At 58.4% G+C, this 26,303-nt stretch overlaps 1 protein-coding gene across 1 annotated transcript in view; it reads right to left on the bottom strand.

Annotated features, from left to right (window-relative positions):
• ADCY9 (adenylate cyclase 9) overlaps nt 1–19,134 on the bottom strand; it is a 69,099-nt gene extending 49,965 nt beyond the window's left edge. Inside the window, exon 1 of the mRNA XM_037507700.2 lies at nt 17,402–19,134. Coding sequence (XP_037363597.1) covers nt 17,402–19,091 — 1,690 coding nt within the window. The 5' untranslated portion in view covers nt 19,092–19,134. The remainder of the gene's footprint in view (nt 1–17,401) is intronic.
• Between the last annotated feature and the right edge of the window lie 7,169 nt (nt 19,135–26,303).

The raw sequence follows: 26,303 nt of genomic DNA, 5'->3' as shown, positions 1-26,303 counted from the left end.
CCCCGACAGCCGTCAGCGCGGAGGGGACCCACCAGCTGAGGTCCGTGGGCAGCACGAGGACAGGCCGCCAGGGGCACCACAGACGGGGCTCGGACGCTTGTGCTGTATGAAGGGGACTGCCCAGGGGGGCCCACATGGTGAGCCCACAGGTGACGTTCCACAAAGGGGCACAACAACGACGGTGAGCAGATCGGTGTCATCCTCCATGAGCGGGGTATAGGAGGGAAGGCGGGGTGGGGGGACATGGGGACTCTCAGGAACTGGACTGCATCCAGTGACATAGCTCCCCAGCCATGAACTCTGTTAGAAGTCAGTGACCGCTGCCCTTCCACTGAGCCACTGTGTTGTCACGGAAAGGAGGGACCTGCAGCCTCCCCAGCCAGGACCGACCAGCCAGGACACGGCGGAGGTCACCCGGGCACACGCACAGCCGAGATGGCCCTGGTGCCATCCCCCAGACACTCACTCACCCTGAAACAGCGGCCCCAGGGCAGGCAGCATCCCTGACGTCTTGTCTTCCATCACCTGTCTGACAGACAGTGTCCCTTGGAACGCCTGGGCCTGAGGAGGGCAGGAGAAGCTCCCTCTGTGTGTGCTTTTTGTCTCTCTTCTGGTGAAGGGAAACATTTGCAAGTTCATAACAACAAGGAACTAAAATTAGACGAGAGCTAAACCCTGAGAGCTGAACCCTGACTTGCCGCGGGGAGATGTTCTCTTTAAACTCAGCGGCATTTTCAGGCCTGAGCCTGGGGAAAACAAAGACCTTGCTGGTGTGTGGAGGGGTCCCCTGGGGCAGCACAGGTAGCAGGAAATGCTTCCCACCCTGTGTATGCCCCAGGAGCCTCTGGGCCCCCCACACACACATTTTCTCTCCAGGCGTCCCTGTTAGACACATAATTACAGAGCACCTGAGAACTCTTCACTTGGCAGTAAAGAAAATGCCAGGACAGCTCACGCCAGAAAAGGAGGCCATGGCACCTCCCCCCCACCCCACCCCAACCCCCACCTACCATCCCTGCAGGGCAGCAACTCTTCCCCAGCTGCACACAGACAATGGGGAGTGGGTCAGGTGACAGGCTGGGGCTTATAAAGGGACAGCAGCGAAGTGGACGCCCCTTTACAGGTGACCAGGAAGGACTAAATCCCTTGAACACCTAAACCACCTGCATCTTGACATCCCGACAGCTTGAAATCTTCAAGACAGCCTTGCTCCCTGCCACCTCCCATCTGGCTGGCTTCCTCACCCTCACACCCAGAGCCAGCCTGGGGAGGGGGAGGCGGCGTCGGCAGGGGGGCTGCAGGAGTGCTCAGGAGAGCGGTGCATCCCAGGCAAAAAGAAGAGCCCAGCAGGCCAAGGGACCCAGTCTCCCACAGTGTCTCCTAAGAATAAGCTCCACATTCCAGCTCTTCCGCTATTTGGGCTACAGCTGCAGCTTAGCGGTTGCCTCCCAAGGGTCACCGCCCCTCCCCACCTGGCCCAGCGCAGACAGTTGGTTCTCACTGGGGCTCTCACTTCCATCTGCTCCAGACGGCGCACGGCAGGCTGAGCCCAGAGCAGAGAGTGCAGCACCGGCCCGCCCGGACCCGGGGGAAGTCTAGGGAAAGCTCCTCGCTAATAACCAAAAGGCGCGTGAGAGGACGCGGCCTCTTTCTCACCGGACGGCACCCCGGCAGCTGGAGCGGCCGCAGCCACCTTGGGACACGAGGGAAGACATCCCCACGGGCAAGGGCGGCAGAGCCGCGCCCCGAGCGCCCAGCTCTTGACAATGCCGTGGTGGCTCTGCCTCCACCGGCCCTGGAAGCGCATCCTTCTCAGCGATGAGACGGTAAACTTCTCTTTTTTAAAGATGCTTCGGCAGGACTCCCTCAGCTCAGAGCCAAGCACATTCTGAACGACAAGAAAAGCTCGTGTTCGTCAAAACATAAAATCTTAAGAAAACCCCCAACACCTAAGTATGTTTGATATGAAAGTGAGCATCTCCCCACAGCAGGCGACGGGCAGCGGGCGCTGGGAGGGTGCGGCGCAAGCGGAGCCTCAGCCAGGCTGCGCGGGGCGCGGGCAGCTGCTGTGGGCACCATCACGGCACCCAGGAGCCCCGCGCAGCTTTACACTCGAGAGAAAGGGAAACCCGTGCACACGAGCGTCCACAGAAGCTCATCGTGATGGCCAATGCCCCTCAGGCAGAAACAGACCAAACAGGATGGACCAGTGTCCAGCGGTGGGGGGGGGGGGAGGGGAAGGAGCCACGAGCCTGGCCCGGCTGAGCAGAGGGAACAGCCACAGAAGCGAATGGCAGAGAGGACCAGCAGGCACCAGACTCCGCAGGGAAGGAAGGCCCCCCAAAGCCCTCTGTGCCCCTCTCCGCAGAAAGCCCCCCACTGATCAGGAAGAGCTTCACCCACACACCCATGGGCTTGAGAAGGTCCTAACAGAGGCAGATCCCACTTGCTGGGATGCACGGGCCTGAGGGCTGCCCAGCGGTTTGGGGGTCATCCACCTGAGTACCCCAGGGGCTGGATCGCCAAGGGGGTCTTTACAGATGTATACCAATGAGTTGGGCTGGGGAGCGACCCCACCCCCGTGGGGAGAGCTCAGGGTGCTGGGGCACAGCTCCCACCCCTCAGCCAAGGCAGGCAGAGCCGAGGCCTCAGTCTCGCCCATCCAGCCGGCCCCAGCATCCCTGTGCCCGAGCAGGAACGTGCTCTGATCAGAAACACAGTTTGCCCCAAACAACGCTGACACTGGGTAACACCGACAGTTTACATACTCTTTCTTGTTTTAACTACATAAAAACAAATAAAAGTGCACTATGAACCCATGGCCATGTTTGGGAGTGAGCTCTCTGAGTGACCCAGGTTTTTAGAGAAATGTTCTATATTAAGTAAGCATTGTGGGAACACTGCGGCCCTGGACGGACCCCACAGCCCTGGGCTCCGAGGATGGCCGAGCGGAGAGCACCCAGCTGCCGAGGGTGCAGGGCACGCACCCACGGAGGTGGGGTGGAGGCGGGGCGGGCTTGCACGCTGTATTTAGGTCTGAATTCACTGAGCATGAACATTCCTAGAGCTGTTTTGAACTTTCCTTTTTTTTTTTTTTTTTTTTGGTCAATATTTAGATAGTGCTTTGTTTAAGCTTGCCGTAGATACCAAGTGTTTACCTTACACACAATTCCCAAGTTGCCAAACTCAATGCCAGCCTGAAGAGCAGGGCCAAAAGCACGTGTTTGTCAGAAAGGAAAGGGCCCCACACACATGGCCTCTGCCTCATGGTTCACCCAGATCACAACACCCTGCAGCTGACAGGGCCCCAAGCCTCACTGTCACCAGCTTGCCTCCAGACCCAGAGGGGTTTCCTGAAGCATCTCATGCCCCATATGGACATTTTACATGGTTCTTCTGACAAGGTGCTCATTTTAAAAAGTGCCTGAGGCTTGTCAAAGGAATCACCATGTGGCCCAGCAATTCTATTCCAAGGTATAGACCAAAAGAGCTGAAAATAGGCACTCAAACAAAAGCTACACACATGTTCTCAGCAGGAGTATTCATGACAGTCAAAGCAGAGGACTAGCCCAGCTGCCCATCAAGGGATGACAGGGAAGTAAAATAGGGTCAGTCCCTGCAGTGGAGTATTACGCAGTCATGAAGAGGAACAAAGCGCTGACAGGTGCTACAACCTGGATGAACCTGGAAAACATGAATCTGAGTGAGCAGTCAGACACAAGGCCACAGGCTGGTTCTCTTCATAGGAAATGTCTACAACAGGCAAGTCCACAGAGACAGACAATAATTAGTGGTGGCCAGGGGCTGGGAGGAGGGAGAAATGGGGAATGACTACTTAATGGGTCGAGGATTTTCTTTTGGGGTGATAAAAATGTTTTGGAATTAGAGGTAAGAACTGTACATCATGAACACACTACATGCCACTGAAATGTTCACTTTTAAATGGTTCATTTTAGGTGACATGAATTTCACGAGATCTTAGAAAGTTCTAGATAGAAGGAGCCCAACATCAGGGGTGGGTATTGGAGAATGTTTGAGAAAGCCATCAGGTGGCAGAGCGGCCTGCTCCTCCATCTCCCTCCTCCCAGCCTCTGGCCACCACTAGTCTATTTTCTGTCTCTGTGGATTTGCCTGTTCTGGAAATTTCCTACAAATAGACAGGGAGAAAAGTTAGCTCTAGATGAATCCGAAGATCCGACTTAGGGTTTTCCGTGACAAGTTTACAGAGAGGATGGTAAGAAGGCCGACACAGAGCCCAGGTGCTGGGGTGCAGCTCGTGACCCCCGGTGAGGAGTGGATGCTGGGAAGGGGGGCTCAGGGGGCAGCCGGTGTGAACCAGCTACGATCTCGAGCAATATCTTTCAAGACAGCTGCCCCCTCGCCCACACGCCTGAGTCGGTGGCGGGGCACCATCTTCTCCCACTGCCATCTTCTGGGGCGGGGTCTCTGAGGGGTTCCTTGGTGTCTGTTTCCACTGCTTCCCTTGCTCACTCTCACTGAGGTCCGGGCTGGGGAGGCAGGCGCAGGGGGCAGGGTGGGCACAGAACCCAAGTCTGACTCAGGCCTGAGGTCACAGTGGGGAAGGGGCTTCCTGCGCCGGCCAAGCCCTCCCACAGCTGCTGGCGGGTCCCGGGCATGGGTCTCAGTGCAGGGAGTTCCAACATGGGGTGAACACTTCCCACCCCTTCTCTCCCCTTCTCCCAGGACCCTTCAGAAGGGGGGACCCACTTCCCTGAAGGGAAGACAGCTCAGACTGCTGACTCTGAGGAAACCACACGCCACATATTAAGTAACGACACACCGCCTGGTCTGCAAGCCAGGACTCAATACCCCAGGCCCCGAGAATTTAATCTACTTTCATTTCTCAGCCCAGAGAAAGGCCTCACTGACCCAGAGGGCCAGGTCCACAGGGCGGGGAGGGAGGGGTCAGCACACAGGGTGACCCCTGGCCCGGGCAGGCCCCAGCGGGCGCTTGCCTTCCTGAAACAGACAGCCTCACCGTGCAGCACTTCCCAACCCCTGGGCTGGCCGTCCTGCCCCAGGTGTCCACACCGCGGGCTGGCCCAGAGGGCCCTGAGCCTGCAGAGTGCCCACAACACTGCACGATACCCTCCAGATCAGTCTCCCCTCACTTGACAGCCACACTCTCACTCAGTAAGTCGTGATAAAAGGAACTGTGAGTAAATTCTAATTAACGTGCCATTAATGTCAGGACTTAACCTATGAGTCCCCTTTTCTAGTTCTACACACTCCAAAGAAAGCTGCTTTGGTTTTGTGGGAAACATGTTCCATTCACTAAGACACTAATTTGATCTGAGTTTCCCTTTTCCTCCCCTGGAGAAATACACTAAAAATAACTGTAATAACATCTTACTCCTCCTGAGCGCAGCTCCTAGCGGCCTCACTCACTCAGGCAACAGCTGACAACCCAGAAACCAAGTCCGCAGCCCGAGTCCTTCCGCCGGCTCTCCTGTCTGCAGGGTAACACGCTTGACTGCATGTTTTTTAAAATGGAATAAAAGGGAGAACCATGAGCGAAGCTATGTCGGGGAAGCTTACTAATAGCTGCATAAGCTGAGAGCCAGCAGAAAAATTATTTTAAAACATAACTGGAAAAACAGAGCAATGTCGGTTTAATTAAAGTAAAGCAAAAATAGCTATTTTTATAGGGAAATTGCCATATCAGTAAGAGTCAAATAACAGGCAATAAAATAACAAAGTCATCAAGATAATTACATTTCATTTGGCATATTTCATTTTTAGGAAGACAAGAAAGTGTTTTACACATTTCAGCAATGTAAAGCCAAATGTCTAAAACTGTTTAAAACAGGGGAATGTCTGATGGGCAAAAGGAAAAATCCTCAGGTCTCCTGAAATCTCGACCATCCAGAAAGACTCACTAGGTCGGGCCTTGCCTCTGACAGCGTGTCGGGTGGGGTTGGCTCACAGACGCCCTCCTGCCACCCTAAAGCCATCTGGGACAGAGTGGCTAGGAGACAGGGGGAGGGGCGGAGAATTCCACATCTACCCAACCTGGACGAAGCTGGGAAAAGATAACGGCTGTTTAGAAAAAGGAAGCCAGTGCATGAAGCCTTCGCATTCAACTGCAGCTCAGCGTTAAGTCTCCCGTGCACGCCTTTCCGACCCTCCCAGCGCCGGTGAACAGGAAACTCCGTGTGCATTACCCAGCAGCGCAAGACTTCTCACATCGCCGCCGGTTCCAACAACAAAAGCTTGCTTGTTGATTTCCAGAAAGAACAACTTTTCCAGCAACCACAAAGGCGCAAACGAAACGCGGCCCCCGCACAACGGGCAGCTCGGAGCCCCGCAAGGCAGCGGGGCCTGAGCCACCGCAGCCTGGGCCGAGGCCAAAAAGTGCTCAGCAACAGGCTCGGGACAAGAGCCGCGGGGCCCGCACCCGGGACGCATCCAGAGCAGGACACCTGGACAGGCGGGGGCGCCAGGGGCGGGATTCCGGGGGGGGGGGGGGGGGGGAAGAAGAGCCTCTGCAAAGGCTGCCTGCAGCAACCTGCCCCCATCTGCGGACACACTGCGAGTCACTGAGCTGCACTTTCCTTGACGGTAAGTCAGTCCTGTCGTCCCCAGTGAGCGACAGAATCGCACGTGACGTGGACAGAGGCGCGTGGATCTCAGCCGCGCTGGTGCTATTTGTGGAGGGCACAGTTACGCCCATGCAGACATGACATGACAGGAAGCAGATGTGCATGCGAAGCTGACGTTATTCACTGTGAGAACATGTTTTATTTTAAAAAGTGTAGACTGGAGAAAAGGATAGCTGCCAAGAGCTGTTTAAGTTTATGTAGAGACAAAGTCGCTCCTACATAATGTAAGCGAAGAATGTTAAAAAGTTTAATTGAAATGGTTCACCACCATTATTGGAATTGAGAAAGCATACTATTAAAGAGACCCGTAACTCCTCAACGACGGCCTAAGATCCGTGAAGGAGGAACAGAGGTGGCTCCACTGTCCAAAACAAGCAGCTGAGTTATCAGTGTGATACTTCTTCCTGCCACCGCTGTCTTCCTCCAAAAGACCTAGATGAACTCTAAAAGCTGCACGCTGAAGGTAAGTCCCCATATGAACCCTCTGTAGACCTACAGGAGACCCCTGAGTACTTTAAGTGGTGCATGAATCAGATATCCACCAAGTCGCTATTTAAAAAAAAAAAAAGTTTTTCTAAGGTTAAAATTGCCTGCTCTGAGAACCTTGTCCACATTCCTTATTCAGGAAAGTTCCACGCACCATAGGCAACGCTGCTGAGATAAACAGAAGCCTTACTGCAAAGCGGAAGGTTCCAGGGGAGTCTATGGAATTGGAAATTGAATAGCTACTAAATAAAGAAACATGACCGGAGCTATAAAAGCAAACATTTCCACTTGCTCTTCAAATGGTAGCGGCACAAAGCCGCGATCTCAGAATCATCAGCTCAGAAAGCGTTCAGAATCACAAGTTCTTGCAGGAGCCAGGGAGAACACGGACTAACTGAAGTTACTCCAGCTGAGAAGTTCACTGCGAAGTGCGTGTGACAGGGCAAGGGACCGCCGGTGACATATGCGCCTGCGCTGCAGCTCCACAGGGCCCCATGCTGGGGGGATGGGCCGGTCATTTGGCCCCGGGAGCATGTGCCCCCCAGGCTGTGAGCTTTGCTAGGACAACACGACCCTGTCTTTCCAACAAAGTCAGGCGTTTTCCTTTCCTATTTTGTTCACCTCGCCAGCCACGCAAATCCCTGCAAATGCTGCGTCGCTTCACGAGCTGCTCTGCAGTTTGAAAGAAAGGAGAGGATAACCAGTCCAAATCTTTCACAGACCTTCATCATTAAATCCAAAAGCTTCCTTTTATCATTGGTGACCTCTAACTTCTAAGCACCAGGTGTGAGTTCAACACTTTCCAGAAGCATTAATTTGGGGACCATTAAGGGTCACACGAAGTATCTGGGAGTGTAGAGCCCGCACGCTAGCTACCCGCACGCAGACCCGGGGCGCGCCGTCAGAGCAGCCGCGATACTAATGACACAATCACTAGACATATTAGTAAACCAATATTTGCTCCGTGAGACTAATATGAAGCTTACCGATGCCAGGAAATTCATTTTATTGGCAACTGACCTTCCAATCTCTCTGCACAATAATGTTCAAACAAGATTGAAAGGATGTTTTAAGTAATAATCACTTCACATTTTCTCCAAGTCATGTCAAAAGTGTTTCTGCAAGCATTCAAGATCAAATGGGGGTCCTCCTGCTTTCTATGACAAACGTGGCCCCCAAGACCCCCCTGAATCCCACCTCTATAGTTCCATCGTATCCATTCTTACTTACAGGGAAAAAAGAATCCTGTCAAGAGTTAAGACTGCCACGCACGCCTGCAGTTTCTGGTTCTGTGAACGAGCCCCCATACGCTGAGTCTGTCTGAGCGAGGGCTCTGTTTGAACAATGCACAAAGAAGAAACCACTTCCTCGTATTAAGAACACACCATTTCCCAATCAAATGAGAGGCTTGGCTGTGCTAGCCCAGCGCATCTAGTCCACGCTTTGCCAAATATGAGGCAAGAGAGAGTCCATTATTTTCCAAAAGTGCCCAACTAGTCAGTGGAGGAGAAAGCTTACATGAAAAGGCAATCTAGTGGAGAAATTCACTCGTACAAATAACAAGGTAATTCAGCAAAGTGTTTTCCTTTCAGAAACCACCCTCCTTCTAGAGCGAGTTTCTGGACAGCTCGCTCACAAAACAAAAACGAGCAAGGATGCCCTTGAGCAGCATCCTCTCACAGGGAGAGGACTCTCTGGAGAGGCTGCAGAACGCAGAGCAGGGCAGGCTCTGCACAGTAACACGCAACCGGGGAACACCGGCCGGCCCACTAGCACTGGACGCCCTTCCCGGAGAGGCCAAAGCCTTAGTGGCGCGCTGCATCTTAACATCTACGCACGAGAAAATCACCCACGAGCATGGGGCCGCCCTCTCCGCAAACAAGATTACACAAACCCCGAGTTCCTATTTCCCAAACCAGACACAAATATAACTGGCTCCAAAGCTGCTTTCAGTCGCACATTTTTCTTTGGAAGGAAGGGAAAAAAATGAGCAGAATTTAACAGCGTTACATAAAACCCTGGAAGTGACACGCAGGCTACCCTGGAGTTCTGCCCGAACAAGGGTCTGCTGCTTTTCCACACGCTGACGGCCGCGGGGCAGGCACCAGGGTCAGCGGCACGGTCGGAGAGAAATACATTTCTTGAAATCTCTGTTTTAGAAAACTTGAAAATGATCACCCAAACGGTGCCAGCTTTCAAGCCTGTACTGCCTGGGCCTGAAGTGAATACTGGGGCTGTGACCAACTGCCCTCCTGCCCCCAGCCGTCCTGCCCCACCACTGCTTCCCGGAGGCATGTTTCTCTGTCCTGTCTCGACCCTGCCCACGGCCTCTACTTAACAAGCCGCTGGACCATTTCCTAGAAAAGCAGCTGCTGCGCCTCCTGCGCTGCGGGTGAGCTCCGTGAAGGTGCTTGGGTGTGATCTCACCCCTCTGAGTGTCCACACGCGGAGTGTGGGCAGCTACAGGGCTCACTCATCTGCCACCAGTGCTGCTGGGCACCGACCATCCCAGGCATGCCCGGCGTGGGGAGGGCGGCAGTGAAGAGACACCGAGAGAATTCCCACGCCGGGACAGAGCGTGCCGGGACGAACACGTCTCACACACCAGGTGCAAGAGGGAGAAAGGAGACGCCACCCCAGAAAGCAGCTTCAGAACAAGATTCCTATAAGGGCACTCCCAGAGCTGGGCCTTCTGGAAACTTCCCCAGCTGTCCTGGAGAGTGGGGGGCACGTTTCAGTCTGCAAACAGGTCATCCACACTTGGGTGAACGATTTCTTTCATTTTATCCTCCTTGCTGGTGGCTATTCTGGGGGAGACAGACCCAAGGAGGCTCCGGCACCCCAGGACAAGGATGTGCATCGTTGCCGGAGGAGGCCTGAGGAGACCTGCAGCCTTCTGCGGGCCATTTTCTCACATGTGGTCAGCTTGGGCTCAGTCTCTGAGTAAACACATCAGGCAAACAGAATTCATGAGACTTTAACGCCTGTCACTTCCCCACCGGCAACAGTGCTACCGAGGAGCGGCCTATCAGACGCGCAGGCTGGGTGGGGCCGGCGCCAGGCCAGGGGGACTCCCACGGCCGAGCAGGGACAGCGAGAGCATCACAGGGCACCGTGCTATCAGTAATGGAGAAATACATCAAAAAAGCTAAAATCCCAGGTTTACACTAATTCCTGAAAACCGTCCTTGGTCACAGCCTGAGAAGTGGTGGACGAAGGGAAAGATTCCAGCCAACGAAATGCGGATGTCTGCGCACAGCGGGCCTCGGCATCCTGGCGGCCGAGTAACAGTGAGGGCAGGAGCCCCGAAACCACCCTGCCCCGCAGCCACCAAGGTCACCCACTCACCCCTTCCCCTGCCGGTGTCAGGGCGGCCCCGGAAGCAGCAACAGGGTCTCCCAGCGCCATCCGCTGGCTGCAAATGCTGGCCTGGCCGCTCAGACAGGAGCTGCTTCCAGCCGCCGCCCTGCAGGGCCCCTCGTCACTCAGGGCGCGATGCTTCCCGCCCTGCCAGCGCCCAGCTGCTTGGGTGGCAGTTCAAGTCTGGAAGCTCCAAGAGGGCTGAGAGTTCCAGAATCTAGTCCAGGCCTCAAAAATGGCGGGAGCGCTTTGCCACCACTGAGTAAACACACAGTTGAGCCGAGGAGCCGCTGCGTTCGCCCCACCCCGCCCCCGCCGCCAGGATCTGCAGAGCCCCCTGCAGCCTCTCAGCTATGGAGGCCACAGCATCATAAGAAGCGTGAGGCCCAGGGAGCAGAGAGACCCCGGAACACCGCAGCAGGAGCCCCTGGCTGGCACTGAAGAGGCCGCCCAGCGGGTGGCGGGGCGTCAGGCAGGCTGCCGTCAGCCCTTTGTACGTAGGAGCTCCCCTGTTACCTGCAGAACTGCCACCCACGCAGTCTCACGCGGTCTAGGTTTCAGCACCAAATTCTACAGGACGTGCATCGAGCAGGGCGCCGGGCACCAGGGCCGGGCAAAGCGTGACTTGCTGTTCCAGAGCGGGCGGCGCGAGCACGGGCCTGAATCAGCACCTCGTGCACACCCGGCGCTCACGCAGCGGCCAGTGCGGGAGCAGCTCTCCGGCCCTGTGAGAACAGCAGAGCTGAACGCTGAAGCCCACGTCGGAAACCAAACCCCACGCACCCAGCCGCTGAACCACACCGCGGGGGTGAGCCCTGCAAAAATAAACAAGTAAGCAACAATTTAAAACACAAGGTTGATGGTCTCACCATGAACCCTGAACACCAGCAACAAAGACTTGGCAGGATCACAAAGGCTTTTGTTGAGAAAAAGTAAATGTGTGAGCTGAAGTCACTGGCTGCCCAGCCGGCCCACGGGCCACGGCCCCCGCCGTTCTAGTCAGAGCTGTTTCGTCCACAGCGTGGTCGGGGGGGTCTGTCCAAGACCCTCTGTCTTCCTAGCTCACAGTTTGGGGGAGCAGTTCTCATAGGGTGCTCCACAGACCCCAAGGTGCAGCCGAGGCCTTGGTGGGGCATCTGCAAGGCTCTGACTGTCTTCCTAAGAACAGGCCTGGCGCCTGCCTGTTCCAGCGCCGGCTCCGGCCCGCCCGCCTGCAGCAGGAAAAGTCAGTGACAATGTCCTGGTCAATGAAGGGAAAATGAAGGTCAGTGTGCGGCCCTCACCTTGAGAGCGGGCCTCTTCACCGTCCTCACTACGGAATGGGACACCTGTGCATCCCTTGCACACAGAGGACATGCTTTCGAGAAAGCCCCCATGCGCCTGCCGGGGTGCAAGCCCATTCATGGTACCTGTTGCCAACGATGACACGCGAACGTTCCCTGTGTGTGAAGATTTGACTGATGCCAATTCGAAGATGCATTAACTCGAGAAACCAACTACTTCCCACATGACCCGTGTGGGAGGGGACAAAAAGTAGCCGGGCCAAGAGTCACTCAGAGGCCACGGGGTTATCATGACAGCGCGGAGCAGATGACATTTCAGATTCCATGTGGCACCTAAGCCTTAAGAAATAGCCACATGCTGGGTGGGGTGCTGGGTGTGTGCCAAGGAAAACGTCCACGGTGCGGCGACCTCAGAAGGCCATGGAAATGCACCTCCATTTTCTGACTGCGTCTGTGCAAAGCTGGGTTTCCCACACGCTGCAGACTGCGCACCACAGCACAGACAGCATTCAGCTGACACACTTAGAAATGGTTAAAAATGGCGACTTTTTATATAAGTTTTGCCACTTTTTTTAACCCAGCGGTGTGATCTGCACACCAGAGAGGGGTGCAAAAATGCAAAACGGTGCCACTTTTCACATCAAATTTCTTTGCTTCTGAAAAAAGGTTTTTTAAGATCCACTCATGTTATAAAATGGGTCATTTACACCAACATGCCGTGGGCATAGTCATTTTTAGGGGGTGTACAGGGATCCTGAGACCATAAAATTTGAGGGCCGCTGGCTTAAAGAAGGCTCATGAGCTGTCACAGCCACTTCTGGTGACCCCAGTCCCAGAATGCCACCCTCCCCGGTCGCCCCTGGCTCCCACTCGCTCTCTAGCAGACTCTGGGGAGATGCAGCAGGCAGCTGAGTTGCAGTTGGGCGAGTTCCCAGGGTGCCTGGCCCCTGGGGCAGCCTCCACACACCCAACACACCCAGTCCCCGTAACACCTCAGCCTGGCCAGTCCGGACCTCCCACAGCCGTTCCAAACCTTCCTATTTCAAACTCTCTCACCTCTTTATACGTTCCCTCCCAGGGGGCCAGTCGCTGCTGGGGAAAATGGCCTGGAGGCGCCCATCACACAGCACAGAGGGGACGCCCAGGCCACCAGGGCAGACAGGCGAGGAGCCACGCGGCCTCATGCTGACAGCCTGCGGGATGTGAGGGCCGATGCCGGGTGCTCTGGACACCACCCCAGCGCAGAACCGCCCACCAGCAGGAAAAGGAAAACATGGGATGCATGGGACACATTCGCTCATGGTCATGACAGAACATTCGGTGCATTTTTCCCAAGATTATTCCACAGCAAACCACACAGACCACACTGGCCACAGGGAGAAACACGGCTGATGCGTGACACAGGCTGGCTAGCGGAAGGGATCCTGACACTGCTTTATTCTATCTGCTCCTTTAAAACTTTCCTTTCTTAGCAGTTCTGCCTGAAAAGATGACCCTCGGGCCTTCTTCCTTCCACCGCAACTCAGCAACCCTGGGCTTCACTCTCCTTGCCGAGGGCTAACTCTGCTCCAGAGGTGTCCACAGAAGGAAGGGCCCTGGGCCCCCCAGGAGCCACAGAACTGGTCTGAAGGAGCCTGATAAACTGTCTCAGGGCTGCCCGAGTGTGAGGCCCTGCTGGTTGTGCTCTCGGAGCCTAGTTGTCAATCAGATGCTCTGCTTCACCTTCCCTAGGCCCTTGCTCCCCAAGAGGCTGTGCCTCATGTGCACAAGAGACCTCGCTGGAAAGTGCAGGCAGCACGCAGCATGCAGCTCTCCTCCACGTGACTCAGGGGGCTGAGCGATCACACAAGAGCATGTGGCGGGACCGAGCTTGCAGGTACCAGTGGGCACCTGCCAGCCAAGCCACGGTTGAGGCAAGGGATGCAGCAGGGCAAGCAGAGTCCTCTGGAAATCTGCCTCAGGAGCCTGGGCGCCCCGACTCCCAGTTGGGTACAGCTAATTGTCAGCAACGGCCTCAGATGAGGCAAGACAGGGGCTCTTGTGCCACCTATTAGCACATGACTAAGGTCTCGGTCACCACGGTGGCCAGCGGGCAGCACCTGTCCCAGTGCACGCCAGCCATGGCTCCCCGGGTGCTCCGTGAGCTACAAGCCTGGCTTGAGGGGTTTGCTCTGCTTTATTTCTGCATCTGACAAGGTAAGGCTACTGGAAACTCCCCTCTTCAAAGACAGGATCCTTGGTGTGGAACTGGGGGACTGGGCACCTTGCTTCTGGTTCCTGATGTTGAGAGGGGAACGGAGGTGTCTACAGATGTTTTCTGACGGTTTCACTTTCTGTCTTCGTCACCTTCTTTCTAGCACAGGAAAAACCAGCAGTTCTAGACCAGCCTCACCATCTCTGCTTATGGCCCAAAGCAGGAGAGAAAAGCTCGCCACCCCCCCCCCCAAGGCCCAATGGCTCATCCCAAATGCAACGGAGGGGCCCGCCTTCCCATCCCCCAAATCAGACCCCTTCTGCTTGTTTCGAAGTGATTGTCCTCCACTCTTTGAACCATTTCCAAAATCCCAGTCCTGTGCTGAAAAATCTTTCAACTCTTTCTCAATGAGTAGCTACCTTGATCTAAAGACACACACACACACACACACACACACACACACACACACCCTTGAAGCCAGCAGTTTTTGTCTGTCTAGTTCAAGGCTGTATCCCCAGCACCTAGGACTGTGCCCAGCAAAGGTACAGAACGCTTGTTGAATGAATAAACAAATCAGGGTTCCTGCCACTCTACCCTGGATCCCCGTCACTCCACAGAAACTTCAGAGGCCACGGGCCGGGTCCTGACAGCAAACCATCTCCGTTAACTCCAGAAACTTGCAAAGCTGACTCTGTCAAGGCCTCACCCGGCCCCATACCCCCACCCAGCCCCCCTCTGTTCAAACTGACTGCTGGTCCCGCCCCCCCCACACCCTCCCCACCCCCTCGCCTCCACCACCTCTGTGATCAGCTTGCCGGGTCAGCACCCTGCCTGGGAGACCCGGAACAGCTCCCCAAGCCCAGTCTCACGCTCCCAGACCACATTCCCCCCGAACTGAAGGAGGGAGCTTTCCAAATCAGCGCCTACTCCAAAGAGCCCAGTCCCTCCAGGTCCACCAGCCTCCAGCTAGGAGTCTACCGGTGCCCCCGCTAGGAGAGGAGTGGAAGCCTTCCCTCGAGCCGCTTACTGCACTGCCCCTGCCCCTAGAAACATAACCGCCAGCCTTTGGCCCTCTATTCCCTTTCTGCCTGGAGGGAGCGCCCAGGCTTGACCGCCAGCCCCCACACTCCATCCACCCCTCAAGTAAGTGCACCCCACTGCACCCTGCCTCTCATGGGCTCTATGACAACACCCATCTCGGGGAGGGTGCAGAGGTCCTGAAGTCACATCGACGGTGCCAGGCGCATGGCACCCCCACAGTAAAGCTTCCTGAGCCAGTGAGTCAAGGTGCAGTGGCCAGGGGAGCCCGCCCGCCCCCAGAGCCCCGGGGCACACTGCAGGGGAGGGGGCTCCTCCACCAGCCAGGCCCTTCTGGAACCCGCGCACACGCAGCCCACGTTCATTTCAACACAGTCTATTAACCCCTTTACCAGAAAAGGAAATGGAGCGGTAAAGGCTGACACCGAAGTGTTCAGAGGAAGCGGCTGTTCAAAGCCGAGGCGGAGGCTGAAGGAACTCTTCTCTGTGCAAGCTCCCCCACGCGCAGGAAAGGGTCTTTACAAACGATGCGATCAGCACAATTTGGCAGATCTGCGTGATGTCAGGAGGATCGAACTGCACAGTTCCAAGAGGGCCGGGAGCTGTGCAGACGTCGGGCTCGGGAGCTCCGCCTGAAGGGTCTCCACGCCGGCCAATCGCGGCAAGAACCGTGGGCTCCGGGAAACAGCCCGGGAGGGAGACACCCGTAACCACCTGAAAGTCTGCTGGCCTGGCTGAGCGCCTCTCTTTGCCTCCCTCCCATCCAGGACAAAAACCGTCCCTTCATGAACAGAGGACACAAGGCTCATCTACCAAGCCCACGCATCTGAAGTTTAAAAAGATCCACAAACCCATTCTAGCACATTTTGGGGTCATTGTCGTTGAGGTCCTTGATCTATAAACTCACAGTGCCCACAAAGTAACAAAACTGGCACCGCCACAGACGTGGTGACTTCCAGCAGACTGAATGATCACACCTGCTTTTATTTTTGAAATGCAAGCAACACACAGTGCGAAGTGCAACTTACGTCACTGCCTTCCCTGGCCCTGGGTCCAACTTTCCTGAGTCAGCACAGCTCTGTTCTCCAGAGACCCAACCCAACACTGGGGTCTTCATGCCCAAATGCCCAGCAGGGGTTCCATTGCACCCCACCCAGTGGGCACCTGTGGACTCCAGAGCAGAGGGGAGACACTTGTCCGGTGACTGCCCAACCTCATCCACGACGCACTGGGAACTCTCCGGGGAGAGGAACACCGGGTGGAAATAGTTTATATCCTCCGTGCAGCAATCCTCCAGCTACCAGGAAAATTAATAAAATTTCTAAAAATCAAGAGAGGCTAAAAACCACGAGTAAGTAAACGACGTGACACACGCCAATCACAGGACAGAAAGACCGACCGGGAAGACGGGGTGACGGCAGGGCCGCGGCCTGGGCGAGCCCGAGAACTCAGCCTCGCTCTCTGCTCTACAACGTCACGCTCCCGACTCAGACCGAAACTGAGGCGCCCCCGGGGAGGAGTCGCTCTCCTGGGGCTGTTCGCCCTAACACAGACTGGGCGCCACCAAGCCCAGTGCAACTTCACAAACGTGGCCTTTTCATATGATTCTCTCCACGCCTCCAAAACAGATGTTTCCCTCGGTCTGGAAGACTTTAGTAAAACATAAGGACTGTTTAAGGGGGGGGGGTAATTTATTTAGAATCCTTATTTTTGGCCCTACTTATTTACACCTACTTTCCGACCTCAAAGACTTCTGTTCTTATAAAGTGAAAAAGGAGAGCAGCAGCCCAGCGCAGACATGAGGAGCAGCTGGGAGCGTCGGACCCGCGCGGGTCGGGACTCTCCGGGGGCGGCGAGCGGTGCCTGCGCGGCTCTGGCTGCCTTTCCTACTTTCAATCCACCCTGGGGCCGGCCAAGTCCAAGGCGCTAAGGTGCCCGGCCCGGAGGGAGACACATGCCGCGGGGAGAGAGCATCACTCAGCAGATGAAAGCCGGAAGCTGGAATTTTTTAGAAGCGTTCCAGCTAAAGACGCCTCCGAGGGGTGTGCAGGCCCTGGGGCTCAAGGGCCCCTAGGGGTTGAGCAACACAAAGCCTGCAGGGGAGAAGGGCTTTGTTTGGGGGTGAAGCCGTGGGGGGCGAGCACGTGAATACCAAGGCTGTCTCTTCAGGCTTGCCCCAGCTGACTGCCCAAGGGATCCGGGTGTCCAGCCCCAGGATATCAGCGTCCCGGCCACGAGGCAGCCTTCGCCCTCCTCCCCATCTCCCCGGGGTCAGTGCTCTCCCCGCTCCCTCACCCCATCCGAGAGGCCCCAGCTGAGGTGCCCCGCGCCCCAACCCCCAACCCCCGCAGACAGGCCTGCTAGGAGGGACTGCCTGCTTCTGACAGGAGCGGGGAAGGAAGTGAGGAGGCACGTACCTTTCAACTGGTCGGCCACGACGCTCTGCCCCAGACGCTCAAAGACTTTGCCGTCCTCCATTTCGTACCGATCATCTAGGTATTTGGCGGTGGCCTCGGAAATGTGGACCTTGCCGGCCACTCCCAACTGCTCCATGAGGTTGGCCAGGTTCACGTCGTTGGACCACACGTCGAACTTAAACCGCCTCATGCCCAAGATGCCGCACAAGACGGTGCCCGTGTGCACCCCCACGCGCATGTTCACCATCTCCTTCTTCTCCTGGCAGAACTGCTCGATGGCGCGGATCATGCCCAGGCCCATCTCGATGCAGCAATAGGCGTGGTCGGCGCGGGGCTCGGGGCAGCCGGCCACGCAGTAGTAGCAGTCCCCCAGCGTGCTGATCTTCTCGCACTTGGTCTCCTCGCACAGGCGGTCGAAGCGCCCGAACAGGTCGTTGAGGAGGCCCACCAGGGCATGCGCTGACTTGTTGGCACTCATCTTGGTGAAGCCCACGATGTCCGCGAACAAAATGCTGACTTCCTCGATCTGCTGCATCTTGAAGGGGCGGAAGGCGATGGGGGCCTTCTGGATGGAGGACTTCTTCTTCCGGTTCTTGGGGCTGGCGGTGGCGTGCCTTCTGACGGAGCTCTCGCTCTCCTCATCGCCCTGTCGCATCAGGTCGTCGGCTATGATCCTGGGCATCACGGAGTGGATCATCCTCTCCTTGAGGGCTTTTTCCACTTCCAGGTCCTTCCCGTGCATGATTGACTGGCCCACCTTGAGGAAGGTGCTCCGGGACCTCACCTGGGACATGATGAACAGGTGGATGCCGATGGCGTGGATGCAGACGTGGAGCAGGGCCCGGCTCACCAGCTCCCAGTGCCAGGCCCCCGCCCCAGGCGAGGGGAAGCAGTCTTCGTTTCGGAAGTGATAGCCAAAGGTCTCGAAAAGAACGGAATAGGCCACCCCCAAAAACACACTCAAGTACAAAGGCAGGTGCATGACGGTGTAGAGCAGAAGCAGCACCTCGATGCACATGGAGAAGCTCCCCACCTGAGACAGGCAAGTGTCTGCGGGCTGGGCGGGGGGCGTGTGGTTGGAGCTGTCCAGGCGGCCCCAGTCAGGCGTCAAGGCCTGGAACTGGGCGGCCAGGGTCAGGGCGCACACCAGGAGGGTGAGCGCCAGCGAGGTCCACACGTAGTGGCGCGCGTACAGCTTGGTGAAGGTAAACAGAAAAAAGCCCACGCACAGCACGAGGAGGCACAGCGCGGGGGCCGCCGTGACCGTCAGCCTGGCCCTCATGTGCACCACGAAGTAGACGCTCCACAGCAGGCAGGCGAAGCCCACGTAGAAGAGCGCGCACTGGAAGCGGCGCTGGGTCTGCGGGAAGCAGCGCTCCAGGCAAGCCTCCTCCAGGTTCACCGAGTCGAACCTCGGGTCCCACCAGCGGCTGGAGGCGCGCTCGAACAGCTGGGGCAGCCGCCTCTGCCGGCGCAGGCGGCCGCCGCCCACCCTGCGGGGCGCCCCGCCGGAGTCCCCGGAGCTGCTGCAGCTGGAGGAGATGCTGTACTTGCAGCGCTTGGGCTGGCTGCCGGAGGACAGCTGCTTGGGGTGGATTTTCACCCTCACGCTGTTGCTGTCGCCGCTGGAGTCGCAGCTCACCTCGGTGCCGTGGTGCTGCAGCAGCTGCTGGTGGGGCGGGGAAGCCATGTTGCCGCGCTCCGGGCGCCTTCCCGGGCCGGGTCACGAGTACCTGCCGGCGAGACGGCCAGAGTCACCCGCGGCCGCGGCCGCCGCCGCCCGCCCGCCCCGCCCGTCCGCCCGCCCGTCCGTCCGTCCGTTTCCCGCGGGGCGAGCAGCCGGCCCCGCCACCCCGCGCTCACCCGGACTCGCGGCTCCGCCCGGCCCGGGCTGGCGCCGTCCCACCTCCGGGCCGCCCGGACGCGCCCGACTCCGCGCGGGGCGGCCGCCTCGGGGCCCGCGGGCACTTCCCGGCGCGCGCCGGCCCGGGGCGGGTCCAGCCCGCAGCTCACGCCGCCCCGCGCGGCGGCGCGCGGCCCGTCATGCCGTCCCGCGGGCCTGCTCCGGCCGCGCGCCCGCCCCGGCCTGGGGCTCGGCCGACCCGGACGCCGGCGCTCGGCGGGGCGCGGGCTCCTCAGCAGGCGGCGCCTCAGCCCGCGGCCCCTCAGCCGGCGGCGCCTCAGCCCGCGGCCCCTCAGCCGGCGGCGCCTCAGCCCGCGGCCCCTCAGCCCGCGGCGCCTCAGCCCGCGGCCCCTCAGCCGGCGGCCCCTCAGCCGGCGGCCCCTCAGCCGGCGGCCCGAGCGCGGCGCTGCCGCAGAGCCGGCCCCGCGCCGCCGACCGCGCCGCCCACGCCGGGCGCCGGGAGCTAGAGGTGCCGCCGCGGCCGCCGCCGCCGCCGAGCGTCCCGCGGCCGCTGCCTCATGTCGGAAGAGCCGCCCGCGCCGCCGTCCCGCGCCCTCCCCCGCCCGCTGTCACTGACAGACGCGCGCCCGCGCCGCCCCTCGCCCGCCGCAGCGCGCACGCGCGGCCCGCGCACGCCGCCGCCCGGCCCCGCTCCAGGTGCGCGCGCGCGGGCGGGGGCGGGGCGGGGAGGGCGCGCGGCGGCTCCGCCCCCCGCCCGGGGCCGCGCCGCCCCCGACGCTGCGGGGCTGCGGGCTGCGGGGCTGCGGGCTGCGGGCTGCGGGCACAGCGGGGTGCGGACCCCGAGGGCTGCGGACGCCGAGGGGCGCGGAACCGAGGGGTTCGGGCGCCGCGGGCTGTGAACACTGCGGGGCTGCGGGCACCGAGGGCTGCTGGCACCGCGGGTTGCGGGCGCTGCGGGGCTGCTGGCACCGTGGGCTGCGGGCGCTGCGGGGCTGCTGGCACCGTGGGCTGCGGGCACCGAGGGCCGCGGGCACCGAGGGCTGCGGGCACCGAGGGCTGCTGGCACCGCGGGTTGCGGGCGCTGCGGGGCTGCTGGCACCGTGGGCTGCGGGCACCGAGGGCCGCGGGCACCGAGGGCTGCGGGCACCGAGGGCTGCTGGCACCGCGGGTTGCGGGCGCTGCGGGGCTGCTGGCACCGCGGGTTGCGGGCGCTGCGGGGCTGCTGGCACCGCGGGTTGCGGGCACCGAGGGCTGCTGGCACCGTGGGCTGCTGGCACCGTGGGCTGCGGGCACCGAGGGCTGCGGGCGCTGGGGCTGCGGGCGCTGCGGGGCTGCAGCCTGCGGGCTTGGAGACCGCGTCCCCAGCAGCGTGGCACCCAGAGCCGCTGGGAGAAACCTAAGGGCGCCTGCCAGTTCCAGAACAGCTGGTGTGCAGCGTTTAGGAAATCGAGACGGTCGCCCTCCCCCTCGGGACACCCTTTTCATAATGGAATAATTTCCAACTACTGCATTTGCCTTAGGGAGGCGTCTCTTCCTCTGCAAGCCTTGAGCGCCGCATCCCGGGGCGCTAACCCCGCCCGGAACGTGCTCCAGGGACCACCGCAGTCTGAGCAGCGCCTCTGGGGGCCGCCTGCAGAGGCCTGGCTGCCCCTGCGAACAGGCTCCTGCCCGGGTCCTTTCAGCATGCCTGGGCCATCGCTCCCTCCTGGCGAGCAGCTGCCTTTCTGGCTCCACAGAGAAAACCTCCAGAGGAGTCTGCTTCCCAGAGGCAAGCCCCCGAGTGGCCTCTGAGTACTCTGTCTACTCTCAGTACAGTCCCCACTCCAGTGAGGACCCTCCTCCTGGCTGGTACTTTACAGAGCTGCCGGTCACGGCGGTGGCCTCGACGTCCCTGCCATCAAGCCTCAGCCCTGGGCCCCTCCAGGTCTCACTGCCGAATTACCTAGTCTGTCCACAGTGTGCACTATAAAAAGGGGTGAATAAAAAGGGGTGAATCCGAGCTGCAATGTGGATGGCTCTTGACACTAGGAGAGTAATTGGATTCGCCAGTCATGAATACAGACCGCAGCAGTGCCATCCCATTTAGGTGCCAAATCCAGAACAGGCCAATCCATAGACCCAGAAAGCAGGTCAGCGGCGACCGGGAGCTGTGGTATAGGGCAGCAAGGGGCACTGAAACTGGCCAAGGACACTGTCCAAATAGTTTACCAGTCACTGTCTGAGTTCTTTACCCATGTGCACAATTGTAAGACTACCCAGGGTCAGGGAACAACAGCAAAGGGATTTATTTAACAAAACGGGGGGGGGGAGTTACTGAGGCCAAAAATGGCCATTTACCTCACCCAAAGCTGTGTCCAGTTAAAATGGCGTCTTCCTGCCACTGCGGACACGCGGCGGCCAGACTATAGGCCAGGTTCTGACTCACGAAGACAGCAAAAGACACAACAGATATTCCCTGAGCTGTCTAGATGCCCCAGCACAGCACCAGACAAGCGACACTCAAAACAACAGCTACGGCGGTCACGTGACCCGACCAACAGCCACACTCACGCGTCTCAGTAAGACGCGTGGCTCTGGGTGGTCGCCTTCTCTGCCAGGCCACAACAGCAGCAAAACCAGAAAACAGTTTCAATCGCTCGGCTACTTGCAAAGCCTCCAAACTCTTCCTCTCTGAGGTTGGCTGCTGGAAGCCTCCGCCTTCAGAGACCGGCAACAGCCTTCTGGAAGATGGGCGCCGTGGGGGCCCAAATCCGCCGACCCCAAATGCTGAATCCCGCCGAAACGCTGAATGAATCTGCGCCCCCTTCTGCAGTCACTTATATTTTTTACCAGTCCCTCCACCCCACTTTTTAGCGTTTTCCCTGGGGTTATCTACCTTCACCAGCAACCCCCTCCAGGGGACACCACCTGTAACAGTCTTTTAGCTTTAGCCACGGGTTACCTACAGCTGGACAGGAGTGGGGAGCAGCCGCTGAGTGTGGGGCATTCCTTTTGGGGTCACAGATGTGTTCTGTTGCATAACACTGAGAATTACAGCGCATTTTTCACTTTTAAATGGTTTAAATGGCAATTTCATGTTCTGTGCATTTTAGCACGATAAAGAGAGGGAATAAAACTAAAAGTAACACAACATCGTTGCTGAGATGCTTCTGAGAAAAGTCTAAAATTATTTTAAAAGTCCCCAAATCTTCATCGTCAGCCATGTCCGACTCCCACATCTCCCACCTTTGCAGAGGAGGCAGCCAGCGTTGCCCAGCCAGGGAGACAATCACAGCAGACGTGACGGCCGAGCATGGCCGAGCGTGGCCGGGGGGCCAGAAACCGCTGGGCACTTTCACTTGTGACCTCTCTGGTCCTAACCACAAGCCTCTGGGTGGCTAAAATTGTCCCGATTTAGAGATATGAAACCGCTGGGGGAGGGGAAGGGGGAGAGTCATTTGCCCAAAGTCACAGGGAGAGTTCAGATCCCAGCCATATCTGCCCCTGGGCCCAATGCTCCGAAGGGCCCTGGGCCTTCACCTACCCCACCTGTCTGCTGCCCCCTCCCTGCACGGCCCCAGCTGGACAGAGCCACCCTGGGCGCCCACATCCGTGTTTCCCCCAACGGCCTCAGAGATGACCTCACAGCACTGTCCCTCCTTCCCCAAGTCGCTCGGCTACCCACCCACTGATTTGCAGTGGCTTTGACAGCTGCAAATCAACTAGTCACATCGGATTTTAAACGCGATGATGGTCCTCCCCACCCCCACCTTCTCACTGTCTTCTGGGCTGCATCCCTGCCAGTGCAACCCATGACCCTCCAGAGCCTGCCAAGTCAGGTGCACCCGTGGGTCACCCCACAAACCCTGGGCTTGGGATGACGTGTGGGTGCTGGCGCTCAGCCTTGGGTCCAGTGATGCACCATCTTGACGGGGATTACAGCACCTGGAAGGTGGCCTGGGAAGGGATGGGTGCACAAAATGGAAGCACTTGGGCTTGGTGACAGTCTACCGAGAAGGATGACAACATTCATCGTCAGCCAAGATCAGGAGGGAGTTGCTGGAGGGTCCTGGGTGCCCTCCTCTCAACCCCCAGAAGGCGTGGAGGTGCCTGATACCCAGCAGACGTAGGGAAGCTGCCGCTTTCCCCGGCCACCGCCCTGGGAGGCTGTCAGGCCGACAAGGTCCTCTCTGTGCCTGTGCCGCACACAGAACTCCTAGAAAGATCTGGGGAGCCCCTCCTCACCCTCCTCCTCCCTCAGACATTCACCCAATGGGCGAGGACCTCAGTTCAAGCGGTCAGCAGAGACGGAGCCCACCGGTGGTGCTGCAGCCATCCCCATCACACTGCACCCGCGGCCTCGGCTGTGCCCGCGCTGCTCGACGTCATCAGGTGCCAACCGGGAAGAACCACTCGAAGGTGGGGCTCCCTCCTGTCAGATCATGAGTCAAAGCTTGGATGATAAGCTCGAAGCCCTTTTCTTCCCCTGAAGAGAGTGAGTTCCAGCCCAGAGGTGGCCAGCGGCCAGCAGCTGCTGCCTTCAACACAGGCAGCGGGCCGAGTGTCAGGCCAGGGAGGCCAGTTAGACCCCCAGAGTTCCTCGAGGGTGCCTTGAATGCAACTGCACATGTGGGCCCGGGCCCTGGTGCGTGGGTGCACGGCGCACAGGGGTAAGGAGATGCTGGTGTGACCCCACAAGAGAGGATGGGCGTTCCCAGGGCAGCAAGGTGCCTGGCACGCAGGCTCGCCGGCCAGCCAGCTGGGCTGTGGCTCAGACCCATCCTGTGCTCTGAGAGCCGCAGAGCAGTGGTGAGAAAAACCACACGAGGGCCGTGTAATGGCTGCCAAGGGTTGCCCACAATGCACGCCTGAACCTCGGAATGTGATGTTATTTAGAAACAGAGTTCCAGCAGATGCACCTGGTTAGCTGAGGCCACCGTGGCTTGGGTCTACGTCCACCAACTGGTGTCCTCGTGCAAGGGCCCAGACACACTGGGAGGAGGCCACGCCGGCAGGCGGTGGGAGCAGAGCACGCGGCTACCAGCTGCCTGGTCCCCAGAGGCAGGAAGGTGTCCAAAAGAAGGGAGTGGAGGGAGGCTGGGAGGCCAGAGAAAGGGCACAGCTGCAGGTCCGGGGGCGCTGCGGGTACCCGCCAGAGTACTGTTTCATTCAAGACCTGCAGTCTGCCCATGATGCCAGCGCTTCCCTGGTGTCCAGCCACTGCCTGCCCTGAGATCTCAGACTCGCCAGGCCCCGCGATGTGTGCACCAGTTCCTAAAAATAAGGCTCTGGACACGCGTGGGTGGGTGATTGGATCATTCCATCCACCATCTGTCTACCTCTCCGTCCGCTACACACACATCCTATTGCCCTGCCTGGAGAACTCCAGCGTGGGATGGGCAGTGGGATTAGTGGCCAGGAGCCATAGGGATGAACGTCCCAGAGCGAGGCCCGGGTCGGCGGGCCGTGCTGGGGATCAGCTGGGCCACAGGGCAGAGAGGACACCAGGCAATTAAACAGGACAGAGGAGGCTCAGCAGCCTTTGGAAGATTCTCGGGGCACCGCACAGGGCATGTGGGCAGACTCCCCAGCTGAGTCTGCTTCCGCAGCGGGAACCAGGGTAGTCACAGAGTGTGCTAGGGGTGACCCGCACATGCTCAGGAGCGGACACCTCCTGCCTGGCAGTCCTCAGGCCCTGTCCCAGCAGGGACTCTGGAGAAGGCAGGCTGGGGAACCGCAGAGGAGGCTGTGGCTGGAATGTGGGCGCGGCTGCCCTGGGCAGGACCCAGAATGTACCTGCCACAGAGAATTGGGGCGGGAGTGTTTTTTGGAGGCTCTGAAGGGAGGGGCAGTCACAAGCAGCAGCAGCCTAAGGACAGAGGTCCCTTGGGACAGGGAGGGAGCAGGGCCAGCCTGGAGCCCATGCCCAGCGGTTCCACGAGGATGCCACCCCCATCCCCGGATCAGTGAGCCTGGCACACACGGGACCCTGGACAGACTGCCCTGGTGACGGGGCTTTTTCCCTCCCCTCGCGGGTTTCCCGCTGGGAGCCGAGGTCCTGCCCTAATGGCTGACTGCCAGGATAGTCCACATTTGAGCCATTCTTTCTTCCGGTTATATAAGTGCCGGGACAGGACAAGGACAGAAGAGAGGCCATCCACCCAGACGTTTCAGAATGTCAGGGCCAGCCTTCCATTTCTGGCAACATCATACCCTCACCCTACTGAAAAATCCTCCTTCTCTGAAACACCTAAAAGGAAAAAAAAGTGCAGTCTTAACATAAAATGTATCATTTTAGCCATTTTCAGGAGTAGAGTTTGGCGGCCTTCACGGCACTCAGCTTGGCGTGGCCAGCGCCAGCATCCATCCCTAGAACTTCCTTGTCCTCCGGAACTGGAACTCTGTGCCCCTGAAACCCTGACTTCCATTTCCACCGTACCCCCGGCCCCCAGGAGTCCCCACTGTACTTTCTGTCTCTGGAACCTGGACCATTGCAGGTGCCTCTGCCAAGGTGAACTGCTGTTCGTCCTGGCGAGTCTGGCTTCTTTTGCCAAGCGCTGTGCCCCAAGGGCAACCACGCTGGAGCCTGTGCTGGACTCTCCTTCCTTTCCAAGCATGAAGACTATTGCATGCTGCAAAGGGACCTCGGAATCTGTCCGTGGACGTTCGGCAGTTCCCGCCGTTTGCTGCTGTGAAGGGGTCCGGGTTGGTGTAGGAGCCTCAGTGCCAAGTCTCGGCGCTTTCCTGCCCTAGTTTTGGTGATTTCTTCTTCTAGAAGTGTACTCACTTTTTTTCTGAAAATTACCAAAATAAGGTTTTTTCATAGTTTCTTACTATCTTTGTTCCTCTGCATTTGTGGTTGTGGCCCCTTCTACATTTTCACGCTATTTGTGTCTTGTATTCTAGATCGTCCTGTAGATTTACAATGACATCACTCTTTCCAGTAGCTAATCTGATTAGTCAGAAGTTGGCTCAGCCTGGATCCAAGCTGAACAAGGTGAATTCTTTTTGTCTATGTGTCACCCACTGGGTGCTCTGGCCACTCATGATCTGCCTCTC

Source organism: Talpa occidentalis, unplaced genomic scaffold (assembly GCF_014898055.3).
Source record: "Talpa occidentalis isolate TD23 unplaced genomic scaffold, MPIMG_talOcc4v2.1 talOcc4.12, whole genome shotgun sequence".
Taxonomy (NCBI): Eukaryota; Metazoa; Chordata; class Mammalia; order Eulipotyphla; family Talpidae; genus Talpa; species Talpa occidentalis.
The sequence above is the reverse complement of the archived record's forward strand: the minus strand, read 5'-3'. Positions and strand labels throughout refer to the sequence as shown.